At 40.9% G+C, this 18,408-nt stretch overlaps 1 protein-coding gene across 2 annotated transcripts in view; it reads right to left on the bottom strand.

Annotated features, from left to right (window-relative positions):
* MRPS27 (mitochondrial ribosomal protein S27) overlaps positions 1-18,351 on the bottom strand; it is an 82,346-nt gene extending 63,995 nt beyond the window's left edge. The window contains exons 1-3 of one of the 2 annotated variants that reach the window (XM_014451825.2): positions 18,272-18,340; positions 17,424-17,548; positions 13,873-13,950 (exon numbers count right to left, since the gene is read on the bottom strand). Coding sequence is in view for 1 of the 2 variants with exons in the window: in XM_006081345.3 (XP_006081407.1) it covers positions 13,873-13,950; positions 18,272-18,344 (151 nt within the window). In the remaining variant the exon portion in view is untranslated. Of the gene's footprint in view, positions 1-13,872; positions 13,951-17,423; positions 17,549-18,271 lie in introns of both variants that reach the window. The other variant, XM_006081345.3, reaches the window with a different exon arrangement.
* Between the last annotated feature and the right edge of the window lie 57 nt (positions 18,352-18,408).

The following is an 18,408-nucleotide window of genomic DNA, read 5'->3' as shown; positions in this document are numbered from 1 at the left end:
CAAAAGAGAACCTCATCCTCCTACCATCAAGTCACCAGGCTATCAGCATCTGTGCCTATTTACTCTGCACCCCCCCCTTTTTTTTTACAAAGGGCAAACTTTATTAAACAACCAAACAAAAAAAATCCACACATCTCCCTCATCTCTCCTTCCTGCTACTTGTTTGCTCTGCTCCTCTCAGCAGCAAGACAACTGAAAAGAGTCATACCTGGTACAACTGTGACTACTTCCTTAATTCTACTCTCACTTGATCTCTCTCAAATCAGATTTTGGTTTCCATCATTCCACTAACACCAATGACAACCTCCACATAGTTAAACCCAGTGGTTAATTCTTCATTCTCATCTTCTTACCTGACAGCTCATGAGCATTTAATATAGTTGACCTTCATGAAAATACTCTTTTCTCTCTCTCTCTTGGGTTCCTTTGCAGGTTCTCTGCCTCTTCTTGACTCCTAAATGTCTAAACAGTAGACTCTTCTCTTCACCACACTCTCTCTGACAGCCTTAATCATCATCTACAGATTACTGACTCCACACTTGTATGTTTACCTGATTCCTGCCTGTAACTCCAGACTTGTATTTCCAACTGCAAAGGTGAAATCTCCATTTGAGTGTTTAATAGGTATCTAAACATTACATGTCCTCTTTATTCTGCAGCCTTCCACTCCAAACCTGCTTTCCCCCCAAGTCTTTCCCATCTCAGTAAATGACCACTACATTCACTGGCTTTCTCAGGCCAAAAATCTAGGTGTCATTCTTGACCTCACTGTTTTAACCAACTGTCAGCAACTCTTATAGGTTCTAGATTTTTGAAATATAAATATACTAGAGGCCCGGTGCACAAAAATTTGTGCACTCGGGGGGGAAGGAGGGTCCCTCAGCCCGGCCTGTGCCCTCTCGCAGTCTGGGACCCCTCAGGAGATGACCACCTGCTGGCTTAGGCCCGCTCCCTGGGGGATTGGGCCTAAGATGGCAATCAGACATCCCTCTGGCAGCCCGGCAGCCCTCGGGGGGATGTCCACTTGCCAGTGGGGAGCAGGCCTAAACCGCAGTCGGACATCCTTAGTGCTGCTGAGGAGGCAGGAGAGGCTCCCACCACCACCGCTGTACTGGCAGCCATCAGCCTGGCTTGTGGCTGAGCAGAGCTCCCCATGTGAGAGCACCCTGACCACCAGAGGGCAGCTCCTGCATTGAGCATCTGCCCCCTGGTGGTCAGTGTGTGTCATAGTGACCAGTCATTCCCAGTCCTTCTGCTGTTAGGGTCAGTTTGCATATTACCCTTTTACTATATAGGATAGAGGCCTGGTGCACGGGTGGGGGCCGGCTGGTTTGCCCTAAAGGGTGTCCCGGATCAGGGTGGGGGTCCCGCTTGGGTGCCTGGCCAGCCTGGATGAGGGGATGATGGCTGTTTGCAGCTGATCACACTCCCTTCGGGGTGGGGGTCCCCACTGGGGTGCCTGGCCAGTCTGGGTGAGGGACTGAGGGCCGTTTTCAGGCTGGCGGGTGACGGAAGCTCCCTACCTCTCCTTTTTTTCTTTTTCATTCTGGGATTTATTTACCTTCTATGGCTGTCACTGGAACTGGAACTGAGAGCCGGCTTTAGCTCTGAGGCTCGGCTCCAGCTCTGAGACCTCAGCTGCTGAAAGCAGGTATCTGGGTTTGTTTGGCTTCTATAATTGAAACACTGTTGCAGCTCTAGCTCTGAGGCCCGGCTGGCTGAAAGCAGGTTTCTGGGGTTTGTTTAGCTTCTATTAATTGCAACATTGTTTCTTAGAGTGCAGCTCAGAGGCCGGCAGCGGCAGGCGGGGAACCTTGGCTTCCTCCATCACTGGAGCAGGCAAGCCTCCTGTTCGCTTCAGCTGCCTGGCTGCCGGCTGCCATCTTGGTTGGCAGTTAATTTGCATATCGCCCTGATTAGCCAATGGGAAGCGTGTCGGAGGTACGGTTAATTACTATGTTTGTCTATTATTAGATAGGATATATTTCTTACCACTACCACTGCTAAGCCACCAATATCTCTCACCTCCCAACTACTCACCTTAACCTCCACACTTACAAATTAATCTCTACACAGCCTTTTAAAAGATAAATCACATACTGTCATTCTCTTCCCTCAACCAACAGCATTCTATCACACTTAGAATAAAATCCAAAATATTTCCTATGACTTGCAAATGCCTACATAGCTGGTCTGTGTTTTTATCTATTTATTTTTCCTCTTTTTTACATTTATAAGTAAAATCCACGAAGGCAAGGCTTTAACTCATGACAAATTCTTAGTCTCTAGAACATTTCCATAAAAGGTACTCAATAAATACCTAAAGAAATGGGTAAAAGGAAGGGAGTGACAGAGGGAAGGAGGGAGAAAAGAATGGAAAGGAGAGAGGAAAGGAGAAAAAATAACTGGATTTCCAAGGGTATTTTTTATTTTTTATTTTTATTTATTTATTTATTTTTTTACTCCCTAGTGGAAGAAATCAGTATCAAGTAATAAGGAGACAGAGGTAAACAACTGACAAGTATTTGTTGAAGACCTAATGCAGTGCATTTAACCAATTTTTCCTCTGTTCTTTCCTGGAGGTAATGGTCTCAATGATTCAATAGCTGCTGGGGAAAGCAACTTTGCAAATCCCCTAAACCTAATATGATGTAAAAGTAATTAGCTTTTCTCACAACTGTCTTGAAAGGATCGACACCAGGTGACTCAAGAATGGTATAGAGACCCCCCTACACACATACATAAGGATATCCCTAAAACCTCTTCACACTAAGGCAAACTAATATTGTTAAATCTACCTGCTCACAGAATGATATTAAACAACACTCCCATGATACCAAATCTTTATAATCCCTTCATAATAGAGGCCCTTGTGTTGAGATGACAGGCATTATAACCAATTACCTCAAATTTAAACTTTAAAAAAGCAGGATCAGGGTCTACTGGCCTAATGAAAATGGGCTCCATTTCCTCGTGGGTTTCACAGAGCGCGCAATGTACAACTGAACATTGGATTAGGTTGGCTTCTGTAGTGTGGTAACTCAAGATTCTATTCTAATCCTTCACATCCAGACATCTTCAGCCAAGTGAAATCAGGGCTGGGGCCTCCAAAAGGGCAACAGCTGCTGGCCCAGCATCTGATGAATAACATTTGCACACTGCAAGTCAGAGAGAGGTTTGCTGCTAAATATAATGTGTGACCAATCACCTCCTATGATAGTGCTGGCGTGATGAATGAGGCAGAAAACTGCACAGAGCAGGGATGGCCAGGAAAGCTGGGCAGCTGCGGCCTGCAGAGGGCCAGCACCACAGGCTTCTGGACTATGGGCTTCAATAGCCAAAATCACACTTCATGTGTCACTGAGGGGCCAGCAGATGCTCAGATTTTGTTCAAAGGGATGATGTGCTAAAAAAGATGCTTTCTTGCCCATCACTCAGGGTCTCAGGAAATACATAACAAAGACTATATGGAAAATGGATCTGAAAAATACTTCATTTAACAAAACTATACAGATAATGTGGAAGTATGCCCAGAAAATGACATGTAAACTAGTATTAAAATAGCCTTCTTGTTTGAAGGAAACAATACCCTTGATGATCTGAGTACATACACATTGAGGACCCTACACTACTCCAAATATAGGCATGTACTGGTTCATAAACCCGGTTGAGGACATGAATCATCTGAGGGGCTTTAAAACTTCAGATTCCTAACCTCACACCTAGAGGGTAATTCTAATTCTGTAGGTTTGAGGTGACATCAGAGGAATCCAATTTTTTAAACAAAGCCCCAGGAGATTGTGATGCAGCTTCTTGGGACTAAAGTGGGTTATATTTGAAAACTACCATGGGGGGCCGGGGCGGGGGGGGAATACAAAATAAGTCTTGATTGCTCCTCCTAAGCTTGAAGAATATATTAAACTAAATTTTGTTTCTGGAATAAGGCGGACTAAATATCCCTTAAAATATTCCTCCTACTATAAAAACAAAATATTTTGAAAAATTTTCAAACATGACTGAGCTTGGTTGTATAATACTGTACATGTTAAAGGGTTTTTCTTTATGGTATGTGAACACATCTCAATAAAGCTGTTATTAAAATATATATGACTGAGCTTTCAAGAAGGTAGATGTAATTGTCAGAGGCCACAGGCAAGATGGGAACACAAACCTTGAGTGTTTAAGGGAGCACTGATGGTAGCAGTCACTTGAGAGGATCTGCAGGTTCCCAGTGACACAGCTTTGGTTTTAATGGCTTATGGGAGACAGAGGATATAATCAAGGCCTTTATAAGAAGACAAACTGGCTCAGAGAGCCCCAGGTAAAGCCAGGACCAGCTAGGGCTACACTTGCAGTGAAAAGGTGAATTAATTAGAAAATAATGTGCCATGCAAAGATAAACAGCAGGGATGCTGTACCTGAGGATTCTAAACTAGTCTGCCCTCACACCTCTGAGGCCCTAATTCACACTCTTACGTTATACACAAGATATACCAACCTGAGAACTTCGTTTAAAGTGGTCTAAAGAGTTGGTTTTATTGCATAAAATTCTAGAAAATGCAAACTAATCTGTAATGACAGAAAGCATATCAGTGGTTACCTGGGAATTTAGGAAGGTAGGCAGAAGAGGCAGGAAAGAAGGATTGCAAAGGTATAGAGAAAACTTGGTGGTGGGTAGGGGTACACAATGCTCATTATTTAGATTGTGGTGATGAGTTCATCAACATATACAAATGCACATATGTCAAAACTTAACAAATTGTACACTTTAAGTATGTGCAGTTTATTTGTGTAAAGCAGGGGTCCTCAAACTTTTTAAACCGGGGGCCAGTTCACTGTCCCTCAGACCGTTGGAGGGCCGGACTATAGTTTTAAAAAAAACTATGAACAAATTCCTATGCACACTGCACATATCTTATTTTGAAGTAAAAAAACAAAACGGGAACAAATACAATATTTGTATTTGCATGTGGCCCGCGGGCCGTAGTTTGAAGACCCCTGGTATAAAGAATACCTCAACAAAGGTGTAAAAAAAAACACCACCCTGCAACTTGATGAGTAAATTAGAGCAGATTAGACACAGGTGAGGTAAGAATTAGTGAACTGAAAGATCTAAAAGAAATTACATAGAATGCACAAAGATAGGTAAAGATGAAAAGCATAAAAGAGAAATAGGAAATAAAATAAGGCCTAAACTACATTTAATTGAATTTCTAAAAGAAGTTAAAGAGAATGGGGAGAGGTAAAACATGATCAGATAATAGCTAAATAAATTTTAGAACTGATAAAAGAACTGTTTTCAGATCCAAGAAACATATAAAATCTCAAATCAATTAAGTAAAATTCCACCCACACCATAATACGTTATAGAAAAACTGAAGAATAAGGGGATTTTAAAAGTAGCCAGAAGAAAAAGATAAGTTATTTACAAAGGAAAAACAACTACACCAATGTGTATTTTCTTAGTAGGAACAACAGAAGGCAGAATAATATGCTAGGTGTAAATACTCTCAACAGAGATTCACAAATCTAGTAATTTTATCTTTTAAAATTAAGATAAAAATAAGATGTTTTTAGACAAACAAAAACTGAGATAATTCATTAGCAACAAACACTTACAAAAGGAACTTCTTAGAAGTTGTATTTTTTTAGAAGATGGAAAATGATCCTCTAAAGAAGACTTGAGATGCTAGAATGGTAAGTAAATAAAACTGTTTCAATCTGAGGGAAAATTGACTATGCAAAATAATAATGTCTTACGTGTGTTTTAAAGGATAAAACTTTAATATTAGACAATAATGTTTGGGATGTGTGTGTGTGTGTGTGTGTGTGTGTGTGAAAATGAGACTGAAAGAGGAGGATGCACACAAATCAGGCCACCTCTAGAACAACCCAGCCAGCAGATGGTAAATACAGAACTTGGTAAATGAATAGATGTCACAGAGATGCAAATATGGAACTGACAAAGTTAAGAAAGCAGGCTTCACAAAATCTCCATCAGGCTTCAAGAGCAGGATTTGAAAAATTACTGCAATAAGCCAAAGGTCTCCACAGCTGAAATGAAATAGCAAAACTAAAGCTCAACTAATGGAAGAAATGTCAGTAAGAGATTACCAGTGCTCAGTCTTGAACTGAATGCAAATGTGTCAGTGGTATAATTCACTTCGGATTTGGAAAGGGAGTTCCTAAAATAAATTAATTCATAAAAAAGATGGCTTACTTTATGATTACTTATAAACTCGAAAATCAGAAATAAAATATTTAAGTTAGTAGGGCTCAGGAATCCAATTCAGTTTACCTGGGCCCTTGTTTCTAGCAGGGTGACCCAAGCAAACTTCATCTCATAGAACTTAGAGAGCTTCCCCTTCATGCCTGTCCTACCTGAACTATATCCAGTTCCTGAAAATGGTTTTCTCTTATATCCAATTCACTGTGGGTCCTAGTCTGTAATTCAAAAGCTGCTAACTGGCTAAAGCTAATAACTTTCACCCTGTACCTTCCCAACAGATCTGCACAGTTAATAGAGGAATTTAGAGGCAATGCTTTAATTCAGTGTTTATTTTAACCAAAAGAAAGCCCAGTACAGAAACAGTCTAAAACTGAAATCGTCTGACTTGAGTTGGAAAGTCCAAGAACTCCTAAGGTTCTGTAGGCCCTAGTTGGAGAATTAAGGCCCTTTCCATAAAATATCAATTGCAGATGGCTGGTGTGGCTCAGTGGTTGAGCGTCTACCTATGAATCAGGAAGTCACGGTTCGATTCCTAGTCAGGGCACATGCCTGGATTGCGGGCTAGATCCCCATGCAGGAGGCAGCCTACCAATGATTCTCTTTCATCAATGATGTTTCTATCTCTCTCTCCCTCTCCCTTCCTCTCTGAAATCAATAAAAATATATTTAAAATATATATCAACCACAATTGATTAAAATGTCTGAAATGCTTAAATCCATGAATTCATAATGAACAACAATACCTCACTGATCATCTTTGAAGGATGGTAAGGGGTCAACTCATTATTGAAATTTGTCTTCTCCATACACACTTTTTCTCAGAATAACTAAACTTTGCTGAAATGAAATTCTTTTTTTTTTTTAAATATATTTTATTGATTTTTTACAGAGAGGAAGGGAGAGGGATAGAGAGTCAGAAACATCGATGAGAGAGAAACATCGATCAGCTGCCTCCTGCACACCCCCTACTGGGGATGTGCCCGCAACCAAGGTACATGCCCTTGACCGGAATCGAACCTGGGACCTTTCAGTCCGCAGGCCGACGCTCTATCCACTGAAACTAAACTTTTGCTGAAATGAAATTCTTTTACAAAAGTTTTCTGGGTAATAAGTGAGGAAGAAATGATAAAGCTAAAATAGCAACATTTTGAAGCTCCTAATGAAATAATGGACCTAAGCATTGATCACGAATGGCCTTTAACATCACAGAGGGACAATCAAATGCTGTGTCTCCTGACAAAAGTAAACTCCACTTCTTATGAAGTATTCATGCCAAAAGAAAAATAAAAACAGAAAGATCCTAGTCAAGCTTCCTTTTCTAATTTTCAGTTGTATAGGGCATATAGAAGGTAGAGGTAAGTAAATAAAATAAAACCACCAAAAGGATAAAAAACAGCAAATTCAGAATGCGGGAAACTTCATTGGACAAAAAGTCTATTTTCGTCAACAAATAAATTACAAGAAAGAGAGAAACCTACAGATTAAAAGATATTTAAGAGACCTCTCAACACATTATAAATATGGACCTTATCCGGATTCCATTTCAACAAACTGTAAATTAAAAATAAATTTAGAAGATATTTGGGGAAATGTGAGCATTGATGGAATATATAATGATGTTAAGGAATTACTCATTTTTAGATATGAGTAGTGTTATAGCTATTTTAAAAAAATCCTTATCTTTTAGAGTACATATCAAAATACATATAAAATGATCTGATAACAAGGATTTGATAAAAAGTAATCTGGTGATGGGGAAGAGGATTGACGAAACAAGACTGGCAGGGAATTGATAACTGCTGAAGCTGGGGGACAGTACACAGGGATGATTATACTATTCTTTCTACTTTTGTTTGTTTCTATTAAAAAAAGACTTTAAAAGAAGCAAGAGAAGGGGGGGGGAACATAACCAATTGCATTGTACAGACCTTATGTGCATCTGGATTAAAGCAAACCTCTAAAAAAAACTTATAAGAATATCAGGGAAATGTGTACATTTACTGGATATTTCATATTTAAACAATTATTAATATTTTAGGTGTGATAATGGGTATTAAAAATAACCTTGTCTATTAGAGGTATACAATAAAATATTTATGGCTGAAATACTACCTGAAATTTGTCTCAAAATAATCCAGAGTACCAGGATGGGGGAATGAGAAGTAGAGATGAAGTAAAGATCGGCCGTGGCTGATAACTGTTGAAGTCAGATGATGGATAAAGGGAATTCCTTATACCACTATACTTTTGTATATTTTAGATTTGCCATTAAAAAAATTAACCTGTGTTAGAAGTCAGGATAATGGTTACTTTTGTAGAGAATGGGAGCGGCAATAAGGGCTTCTGGAGTGGTAGGAATATTCCATCCTACACAGGTTTGTTCACTTTGTGATAACTCATCAATCTATACATTATGATTTGTGCACTTCTCAGCATATATTACACTGCAATAAAAAATTATTTTTTAAAAAGTCAAGAAATTCAGTGCTTCAATGCAAGGGAAGACTCGGTACAACTGCAGGCACTACAGCAATCACTAAGAGCGGAAAGGCAACAGAATACTGTATGGCTCTAAGCAAGGTCATAATATGGCCTGTTTCTTCATCTCTGAAGGCGAATAACAGCAGCTGCCTTAGCGGGCTGTGAGCATTAAACGGGAGGATGCCTATGAAATGCCTTGCACAGAACCCGGCACACAGCTGGCAGTGAACAGAGATTGTCTTCTGATTTTTATCCGAGGACCTGCACTGCATGATGGCCTGCTTGCACCCTAGACTGCAGGGCAGGTACACTACACTAAACAGAACTGGTGTGAATCAACACCTCCACGGTAATAAACAACCCTCATAAGGCGAGCTGCGCAGATCTCCACAGCTCTCCCTCCAGACTATCAGAAAACCACGAATGGGACTGAAGACGGAGGCACCATAGCTGCATGCCTTTCCGGGGGAACCCAGAACGTCTCCTGCACAGTATTCGGCTGGAAGACGAAATCATTTAACACAGATCGCAGACGCAGACCCAGACCCACACCTCTTCCCTCTCCCCCACTCCACTCCTCCCGACGTCCTCCAATGGGGACTCGCGGGGTATGCGGTCCTCCTCGCTCCCCCAATCAGCGAGTCCGCACCAGATCCCCGCGCCCAATCACAGCACTCCACATGCTGGAGGGCAGGCCTCCCACACGCGCACGGAGGCTTCAGAGAGGCTGCGGGCCACGGAAAAGCTCCACAGGCTGCGCGGCGTCTCCGAAGAGCCCGCACTGCCACCTACCGCCCGATCTTCCCGGGCCGCCGCAATCATCAATCACCCGCCCTGCCTGACCACAGCGTGCCCTCACTTCTCAGGGCCAGGTGCTAACCCAAACACTCAAATCGAGTTAGGGAAAGCATGTAGTAATAGCACATAGACGAGAAAGCTTGTTTTAATCACATTCCATTAAACGGTAAAGAAAAACATACTGTCTCCAGGCCATTTGAGTTTCAGAATCTCCCACCTTTTATACAGAGGTAAAATCAAGGGGCCTAGGGACCTGTTCATTCCACATATTTCTGGAGCACCTGCCGCATGTCAGGGTCTTAGCTGGGGCAGCCATTACCATCCTCCCTAATTTACAAGGACAGGAACCGAGGTGAAGTGACAGTTTTGGAAAGCTGGAAGAGCTGGGGTCACACCTAGATGTCTGTCTCCCAAACGCAGGCTCTTCACCACATCACGCTGCATAACCAAGTGCTGTAAGAAGATAGGGTGAGGGAAATTCTATCCTGACTGGGTAGGATTCAGGATGTACAAAGGGTATTCTAGGCTAGGTGGTATTCAGTAAGTGGTAGCTGGTACTGCGTTCCCAAGTATACTATCTTAACAGACAAGGAGACAATTACCCCCATATACTTATTTGTTGCAGATTACTGTGTTTATTTTTTGGCAAAAAGTTTTTACTTATTCAGGAATCCATGAAAACGTTTCCCTAGATTTGTCTCAGAATAACAGACAGCTGACTATACCCCATACCTAGGTGCCAAATATAGTAGACTCATTTACTAATCTTCCCCTCATACCTAAGAAAGTGTTAGCAATAGCTTTCCTTAAATTCTTCATTCTCTTCTCTGTACTCCCATAGTCCTTTTCTTTTAATTCACATATAGTACATCAGAAAAAGCTTTGCAATATAATTGAGTCCATGTCAAGTTTCATCACTACAACAGCGGTTTCAAAAAGGAGTATTATTAGCCCTAGAGGGCATTTTAGAATATATGGGGGTCTTTTTTTTTTTTTTACTGTCAGAATGACAGCCAGGCATTACTGGCACTTAATGGGCAGAACAGAAAATTAGGTAACCTACAATGCTGAGACTGTCCAATACATCAAAACATCATCCTTTTTGGGAGCCAGAGTTTTCAGTATGGGAAGGAGATACAAATATGGACTAGAGGAAGGCAAGGAAGAATCCTGTGGGAATATACTAGAATTGGAAGTATTAGTATGAACTCATTTTTAAAATATATATATGTATGCATATGTGCATAGATGTTCACATCTGTATGTTTATGAGTTTACTAGACAGAGGCCTGGTGCATGAAATTTATGCACAGGGTGGGGAGGGGAGGTCCCTCAGCCCAGCCTGCGCCCTCTTGTAGTCCGGGAGTCCTTGGGGGATGTCTAAGTGCCACAGAGGCAGGAGAGGCTCCAGCCACTGCCACTGCGCTCACCAGCCATGAGCCCAGCTTCTGGCTGAGCTGCACTCCCCATGTGGGAGCACACTGACCACCAGGGGGCAGCTCCTGCGTTGAGCGGGATCAGGCCGAAACCGGCTCTCCAACATCCCGAGGGGTCCCGGATTGTGAGAGGGTGCAGGCCAGGCTGAGGGACCCCACCGGTGCATGATTGGGGTCGGGGAGGGACGCGGGAAGTTGGCCAGCCTGGGAGGGCTCCAGGGCGTGTCTGGCCCATCTTGCTCAGTCCCAATCGGCCAGACCCCAGCAGCAAGCTAACCTAAGATCAGAGCATCTGCCCCCTGGGGGTCAGTGACATCATAGCGAGTTGTTGAGCAGCCTTAGCATATCATTAGCATATTATGCTTTGATTGGTTGAACCGACAACTGGACACTTAGCATATTAGGCTTTTATTATATAGGATGTATACATATTTTCCACTGAATGGGCCAAGAAGCAAAAACTCCACAATGACAAGAGGACAACTACTATGCAGATCTTGGCTTCTAATACCATTCCCTTTAAAAAGAACCAGGACTCCTTGGAGAAAGAGTTGATTCCCAGGCCAGAGCAGGAAAGGTACAAGATGAGCTTAGAACATTGAGAGTCAGCTTGAAAGGGCTCCTACTAGCCAAATCTGGGACAGAATGGTAATGAATCATTAAAAAGAAAAACAAGAGAAATTCATAATCCAGAAGACCATATAATTCAAAGGAAGAAATGGGAACAGAGGGAGGGCTCATGCTTATAGTAGAATACTGAGTACTAACTAGTAAATGTGGAAGTATTATTGGAGTTGGAGAACCATCATTTTTCAATTGTTGTAAAGACTGATTCAGGCAAGATTTTTCAATTGTTGTAAAGACTGATTCAGGCAAGATGCCTCAATAGATGCTAAATCTAGGGGGAAACTTTTGCTCAACATGATATTTGCATATTAAAATATCTCTCCACAGATTGCCTATTAGTCATAATGGAGAAAAATAGTAACTCTCCAGTGAGGAAATCAGACACACTTGACAAGGTGATCAAAATTAACATTGCCAGTGAACGCAGATCGACAACAGGTATCTCTAGATGTGCCCTGAGAAGGACAAAATAACACTGACAATATTCTGATGGGAAAGCATATCTTGAATCTAATCATAAGGAAACCTCAGACAAACCCAAAAAGAAGAATATCCTATTTAAAAAAGGGACTGGCTTCTTTAAAAATGTCAGGTCATATACACTAAAGCATTCAGGAGCTGTAATATATGCAAAAAACTGTTCAAAAAGTAAAAAAAAAAAAAAAAAAGTGTGCAGAGTATAAGAAAGCAAAAACAAATGGGTCAAAATGGTGAAAATATGTAAATCTGGGCTAAGGGTCAGATGCTCTTTGTATTATTCTTATGATTTTTTTTGTAAATTTCAAATTATTTCCATATAAAAAGTTCAAAATATTTGGTCCACATATCATATATGACATGGCAGATATCCACACTATTAAAAATACCTGCCTATAATTAACAAAACTCCATTTTACATATAAAAACAAAGCACTTTGGGGGACATAATTTGAAAATAAGCTGAATTTTCCATAAATGCAACTACTAGGTAAACTGAGGAAAGACAGCACTTTGATTCATTCAGAACTTTACCAAAAATTGTTCACCATTTTGTGAATAAAGCTGTCAGCACCTATGATAATGGTATTTGACTTTGCTAGCACACCACATCTGTATCCATCTGCATTTCTGTCTGTTGTTCACAGTGATTCTACATTTCAGTGCAAACATGTAGTTACTAATCTTCAGATTCTCCACAGCTCTGTTTTGGCTGGCTCCTGCCCATACATCCAATGCCAGGTCTCACAAACCAACTCTGCTCTTCAAGGTAGACTTTATAGATAGCTATAAAAGAATCCTGCCTGCTCAAATTATGGGAAGAACCCATAAACACAGACTTTCTTCTTATTTAACATAAGCCAAAAAAAAAAAAAAAAAGCAGAGAAAGAAATCTTGGGGAAAATATTAGATCAGCACTAGAACTGATCCAAAAATTACATCATTCCCCATAAAACTATCACCAATCATCTGATGTTATCACAATGATGTTATATATAAAATATATTATGTAGCATGTACATTTCTATAAAATGATCATAGGGTCAGTGATTTTTTTAGGCTTTGTTATTTTATAGAAGAAGGGCTGCTATTAGTGTAATATAACATAGGGAACAGGAGCCTATAATGAGGAGCCTACTGCCTGAGAAGTGTTACCCAACTATTTTCCTTAAATGGTTTATATGAGATTATAACACTGCTTTCAAATCAATCTGTCATCTGGCAATGAAATAGAGGAAAGTCAAAAAGCTGTCTGAAGACCACAAGTTAGAAATGACAATAAAAAAAAGATAAGTTACTAGCAGGTTTGCCTCAGTAGATAGAGCGTTGGCCTGCGGACTGAAGGATCCCGGGTCTGATTCTGGTCAAGGGCATATGCCAGGGTTGCAGGCTCAATCCCCAGTGTGGGGCATGCAGGAGGCAGCCAATCAATAATTCTCTCTCACTATTGATGTTTTTATCTCTCTCTCCCTCTCCCTTGCTCCCTGAAATCAATAAAAATATATTTTAAAAAAGAATATAAAACAAATTTTTCTTTGCAGATAACATAAAACAGAGGCTGCAGAGCAACTAACTATACAATAAAAATGGACAAAAAAAAGAATTGTTTACATAACTTAGGAAGACCACTCATCAAGGCAAAAAAGAAATAGCAGGATAACAAAAATGACTTTGCCATGTGTGAAACAAAAGTCTAATTCCTTTTAAGAGCTAAAATGTACTTATCTGAATTGGGTTATCATAAAAGCATCATTTCATAATACATCATATGAATATATTATCATAAACACATGGAGTGACTGCAAATGACACACAGGTACCTACCGAGGTGACAATCTTCTTTTTCTCTTGCTTCCCATTTCTGGCTGTCCACGTATGCTGCAGAAAGCAGACACCTTTTACCTGAGGAAAAAAGACAATTATCTCAACATTCATGGTTTCACAACAGGTTTAGTTTATATGCCTGTTTCATTAAACATATCTTTGTAATATGTTCAATTTACTAGATTTAAAGATTCTAACATGATACTGTAACCAACGTTGCACAGTTAACAATTCAGTTCTCAACAAACTGCACTCAACCTCTAACAAGTATAAGATACAGAAAACTAAAAAAAAAAAAAAAAGATACAGAGAACTGAAAATTTATACAATAATGTTATGGGTAGAAATGCTGGTAATTTTGTTCCTATAACTTTAGGACTAGGAACCATCTGTTTCCATTAAATTATAGCCTAGGTAAGCACTAGAACCCTTTGGAACTGGAAACATTTGCTGAACGGCTGCTTAACTCATTAATCGAATGCCTCATAATCATTAGTTGGTCCTCAAAACATTGCCACGTGACTTAGATCAGCATATTTACCCTTATTTCACATAAACCAAACAATAATATCTTACCCAGTACACCAGCACCCTAGTGGTAAATAAGAGAAAGCAGTAAGCCAAATTTCAGGTAACCCACGAACTGGCATAGCTGTATTCCCAGTACCTGGCACAAGGACTGGCATATGGCAATGCTCAATAAATGAGCTCAAATGAAAACCTTTTGTGCTTCAAAGGACACTACCCAGAAAGTGAAAGGAAAACTCACAGGATGAGAAAACATTTGCAAATCATTTCTCTGATAAGGGATTTGTGTCCCGAATATATAAATAATTCTTACTACTCAAAATTTAAAAAGACAAATAACCCAACTGAAAATGGGCAAAGGATTTGAACATATATTTCTAATACAGGAAAAGTATGCACACACACAAACATATATACATACATGCAAATTGCTAGCAAGTACATGAAAAGATGTTTAGTATTTGCTATTAGGGAAAGGCAAAATACATTGAAATTCCACTTCACACCCACTAGAGTGACTATAATAAAAAAGACAGATAGTAACAGTTGTTGATATAAATGTAGAAAAACTGGAACCTTTTACAATTCAGGTGAGAATGTAAAGTAGTGCAGCCACTTTGGAAAAGTTTGTCAGTTTCTTAAAACATAAACATGAAGTTACCATACGACCCAGCAATTCCACTCCTAGGTATATACCCAAGAAAAATGAAAGTATATTTCCACACAAAAATTTGTATAAAACAGAAACAGAAAGCAGATTAGTGGTTGCCTAGATTTGGAGGGTTAGGGGTCAGAAAAACTTCAGGGAAGTTGGGGAGTAATTTACTAAGTTTGCTTTTGTTTTGTTTTGTATTTTGAGGTAGTGAAAATGTCCTAAATTGATTGTGATGATGGCTAGAAGAGGGTGGCAGGTCCTTAGAGTGATGTGTAAAGGATACAAAGAGTGACATAAGGACTTGACTTGCCATTGCTCACTTTGAAGATATTTGAGAAAGGGACCATCAGCCAAGGAATGCAGATGGTTCTTAAAAGATAGAAAAGGCATGGAAGCAGATTCTACATCCCTTTCAATGCCGGAGGCCGGTCCATCCTTGTTGCTTGACACAGTCACTTCAGGGAAGAAACATCTGCACAGCATATGTTTCAAGGTACCTGGCGTATACGGCATACTGTTCTTAATATGTTTGCTCCCCCTTTTTTAGCGCTATGTGTTATAACCAGAACCACCTCCCTGAGAAAGGTTGTTTCCCCAGGTGGGGATTTTTCCCTGGAGTTAGGGATTAACAGGACTAAGGAAGAGAATAAATCAGTAAAACCCCCTAGTGTTACAGAAATACCATGTACTACTTATGAAGAACTTGGACTAAGACTGTTGGCAATAAATTTGGGACTTGTTGGGCCCACATCCCCAGGGGTCTGCCCACCAGGGAAAGCACCAAAGCCTATACCCCTGGAGACCCACCGACACAGGGTAGTCCCAGGGAAAGCAAGCAGTGGGGCTGGGAGGACATAACCTTTACTGGGTAGGATAATCTCCTTCAGTCACTTCCTTGTAGCTTATCAGTAGAGCAGTAGAATAGTGACCTTGGAATAGCCCTTATAATGGAACACAGAGATTAACCTAGACAAGATTAAAATCAACAGAACTAGATAGAGACAGGATTTTTGGCAAAGGTCAGATAAGAAACTATGGAAATGAAACAAGGAACTGTAGGTTACCCAAAACATACCTTGATGTGATTATAGAGGCATGCTTATAGGATCAAATGGTATAAATACAGATGTAACAGGACAATAAAAAAAGAACCTGGCTATGCTGATCAACTGAACATTGTTTCCGTGTCATTCCTTCTTCACCGACTCCGTCCACACCTTTGGGAACCCCTGGACCTGCTGGGGCTGGACCCCAACATTTCAACACTTTGATTTTAGCACAGCAAGACCCCGTGTCAGACTTTTGACCTACAGAACTATAATATAATAAATCTGCATTGTTTTAAGCCACCAAATTTGTGGTAATTTGGTAACTTGCTTATCCTTCAGCCAGTCAATTTTTAACACAACCATTCTCTAACTTAACTATCCACTATAAGAAATATTTTTCCATTTAATTCTGAAAAAAATACCTCCAAGGACCAGAATTTCAAAGTTTAGAGAACACGGATGGGCTCTATCCTACGCGTTAAGAAAGATAAGACATTCCATTTTCTCTAAGCCTTTAAAAGCAGGATGTTCATCTTTCTGAGATGCTTTATAAAGGACACCATTTAAAGTTCTTTCCATCTTTGTATAGTAGTTGGAAGGTCTATATATTAACACTGGAATCAAAGAATTTCTATAAAGTTGGACAGAACAATACATTTGCTGTGAGTTTGTACAACGTAGACTATTTTTCCTCTAATGGTTCAAGATGTTTTGATGACTTAAAGTCAGGCTCCTTATCAGCATTTTCAAATCTGGAGTGGTCTATAATGCACTATCCTACTTATTTATATTACTTGCCTACAGCCTCCATTTCCTCATTTCAAGACTCCTTTCATCTATGGCCTAACCCAGTGCTTGTTTAATATCACTTTCTGTAATGATGGAAATGTTCAATTCTTAGCTGTCCCCATACAGCAGTCACTGGCCACAGGTGTCTAGTGAACACTTAAACTATAGCTAGTGTGACTAAGAAACTGAATTTTAAATTTTATTTAATTTTTACTAATTTAAATACCCACAGGCAGCTAGTAGCTACCACAATGGAATAGCACGGGTATATAACCTACTGCAAGTTCAAAGGAAGACCAAAATGCTAACTGGAAATTCTCTCCCTTATCTAATCGCATTCCCTTGTTAGAATGAAAGGTTGTCCCCAGACATTCTAAGCAAGCACAATACCCTCCCTAACAGATCATCGAAGGTCTTGTTGACATTGAAACATTGACAAGCATCACTAAATATGCTTGTAAATAGCTACAACCGCTTGAGATGCCAGGCACTGTGCATACCACTGTACATTAAATATTAAATATTTTTACCAGCTAGGCCAACCAGTTCATCCTCAGAAAACTTCAGGTAGCCAACTTGTGACCTCACGTTGATATTTAATGGCTGCTCCTGAAGAAGTGTGAGCAGGAGTGTATGTGCTGCTTTTCTATAGGGGCTACAGGAGGAATGTTGGAAAGAGGAGATAACAGGCACTGAAACATCGACTGGGATTATTTTAACCACTTAATCATGTACACTTATCAGGATTTAGCTTCTGAAAATGTTAAAAGATATTTTCCCCATGTCATTATCCATGAAACAGGTTTTGAGTGGGCTGCCATCCACTCAGATATCGAAGTGCTTTAGAAGTAACTATCAGCATTCATTGTCTACAGGTAGAAGACCAGCTAAGGAAGGTCAATCGAAAATTGTGCCCAAGGTCATCAGGTAGAGTGAGCCGAGTACACTGAGAAACTCCCACCAGCCGAACCCGGGGCTCTGGCCCCTGTGCGCGGTGAAGGGGCCGCTAGGACGCCCCTCCGAGGAAACCTGCAGGGAGACCACGTTCAGAGCCCAGGGGGACACATCGGGGCTTTTCACGTTCAGCAGAAGGCAGTCACCCCGACACACACCCAGCCAGTCACACGCAAAAGCGCTCAGGCTAGACGTTCTCTGCTCGTTACCCCTGTGCATGGGAGACACTATTACTTTACGAAAGGAGACGGGTCGGAGACGCTGCCTCCCCGTGCTGTGCTACCGGACACCCCCCAGGACTTCTCTAGCAACGAGACCCCAGAAGCATTCCCTCTCCTCTTCCAAGCCCATCGCTGCTTTCACTCAAGGAACAGGGTTCTCCGGGATCTAACGGAGCAGCCCCACGAAGGCAGCAGCCACCAACCTGCCAGGGAGAGGTGAGGCAGAGGCACTCTCCGCGCCAGGAAGACCCCGTGCCGCACCATGGGGGCCGCCATCTTGGACTCTGCCAAGGCGGCCGCCGGCCGGGGGGGTGGCAGGCGGAGGAAGGGGTGGGGCCCC

Source organism: Myotis lucifugus, unplaced genomic scaffold, assembly GCF_000147115.1.
Source record: "Myotis lucifugus unplaced genomic scaffold, Myoluc2.0 scaffold_0, whole genome shotgun sequence".
NCBI lineage: Eukaryota > Metazoa > Chordata > Mammalia > Chiroptera > Vespertilionidae > Myotis > Myotis lucifugus.
Note: the sequence above shows the minus strand (reverse complement) of the source record. Positions and strands in the feature narration are given on the sequence as shown.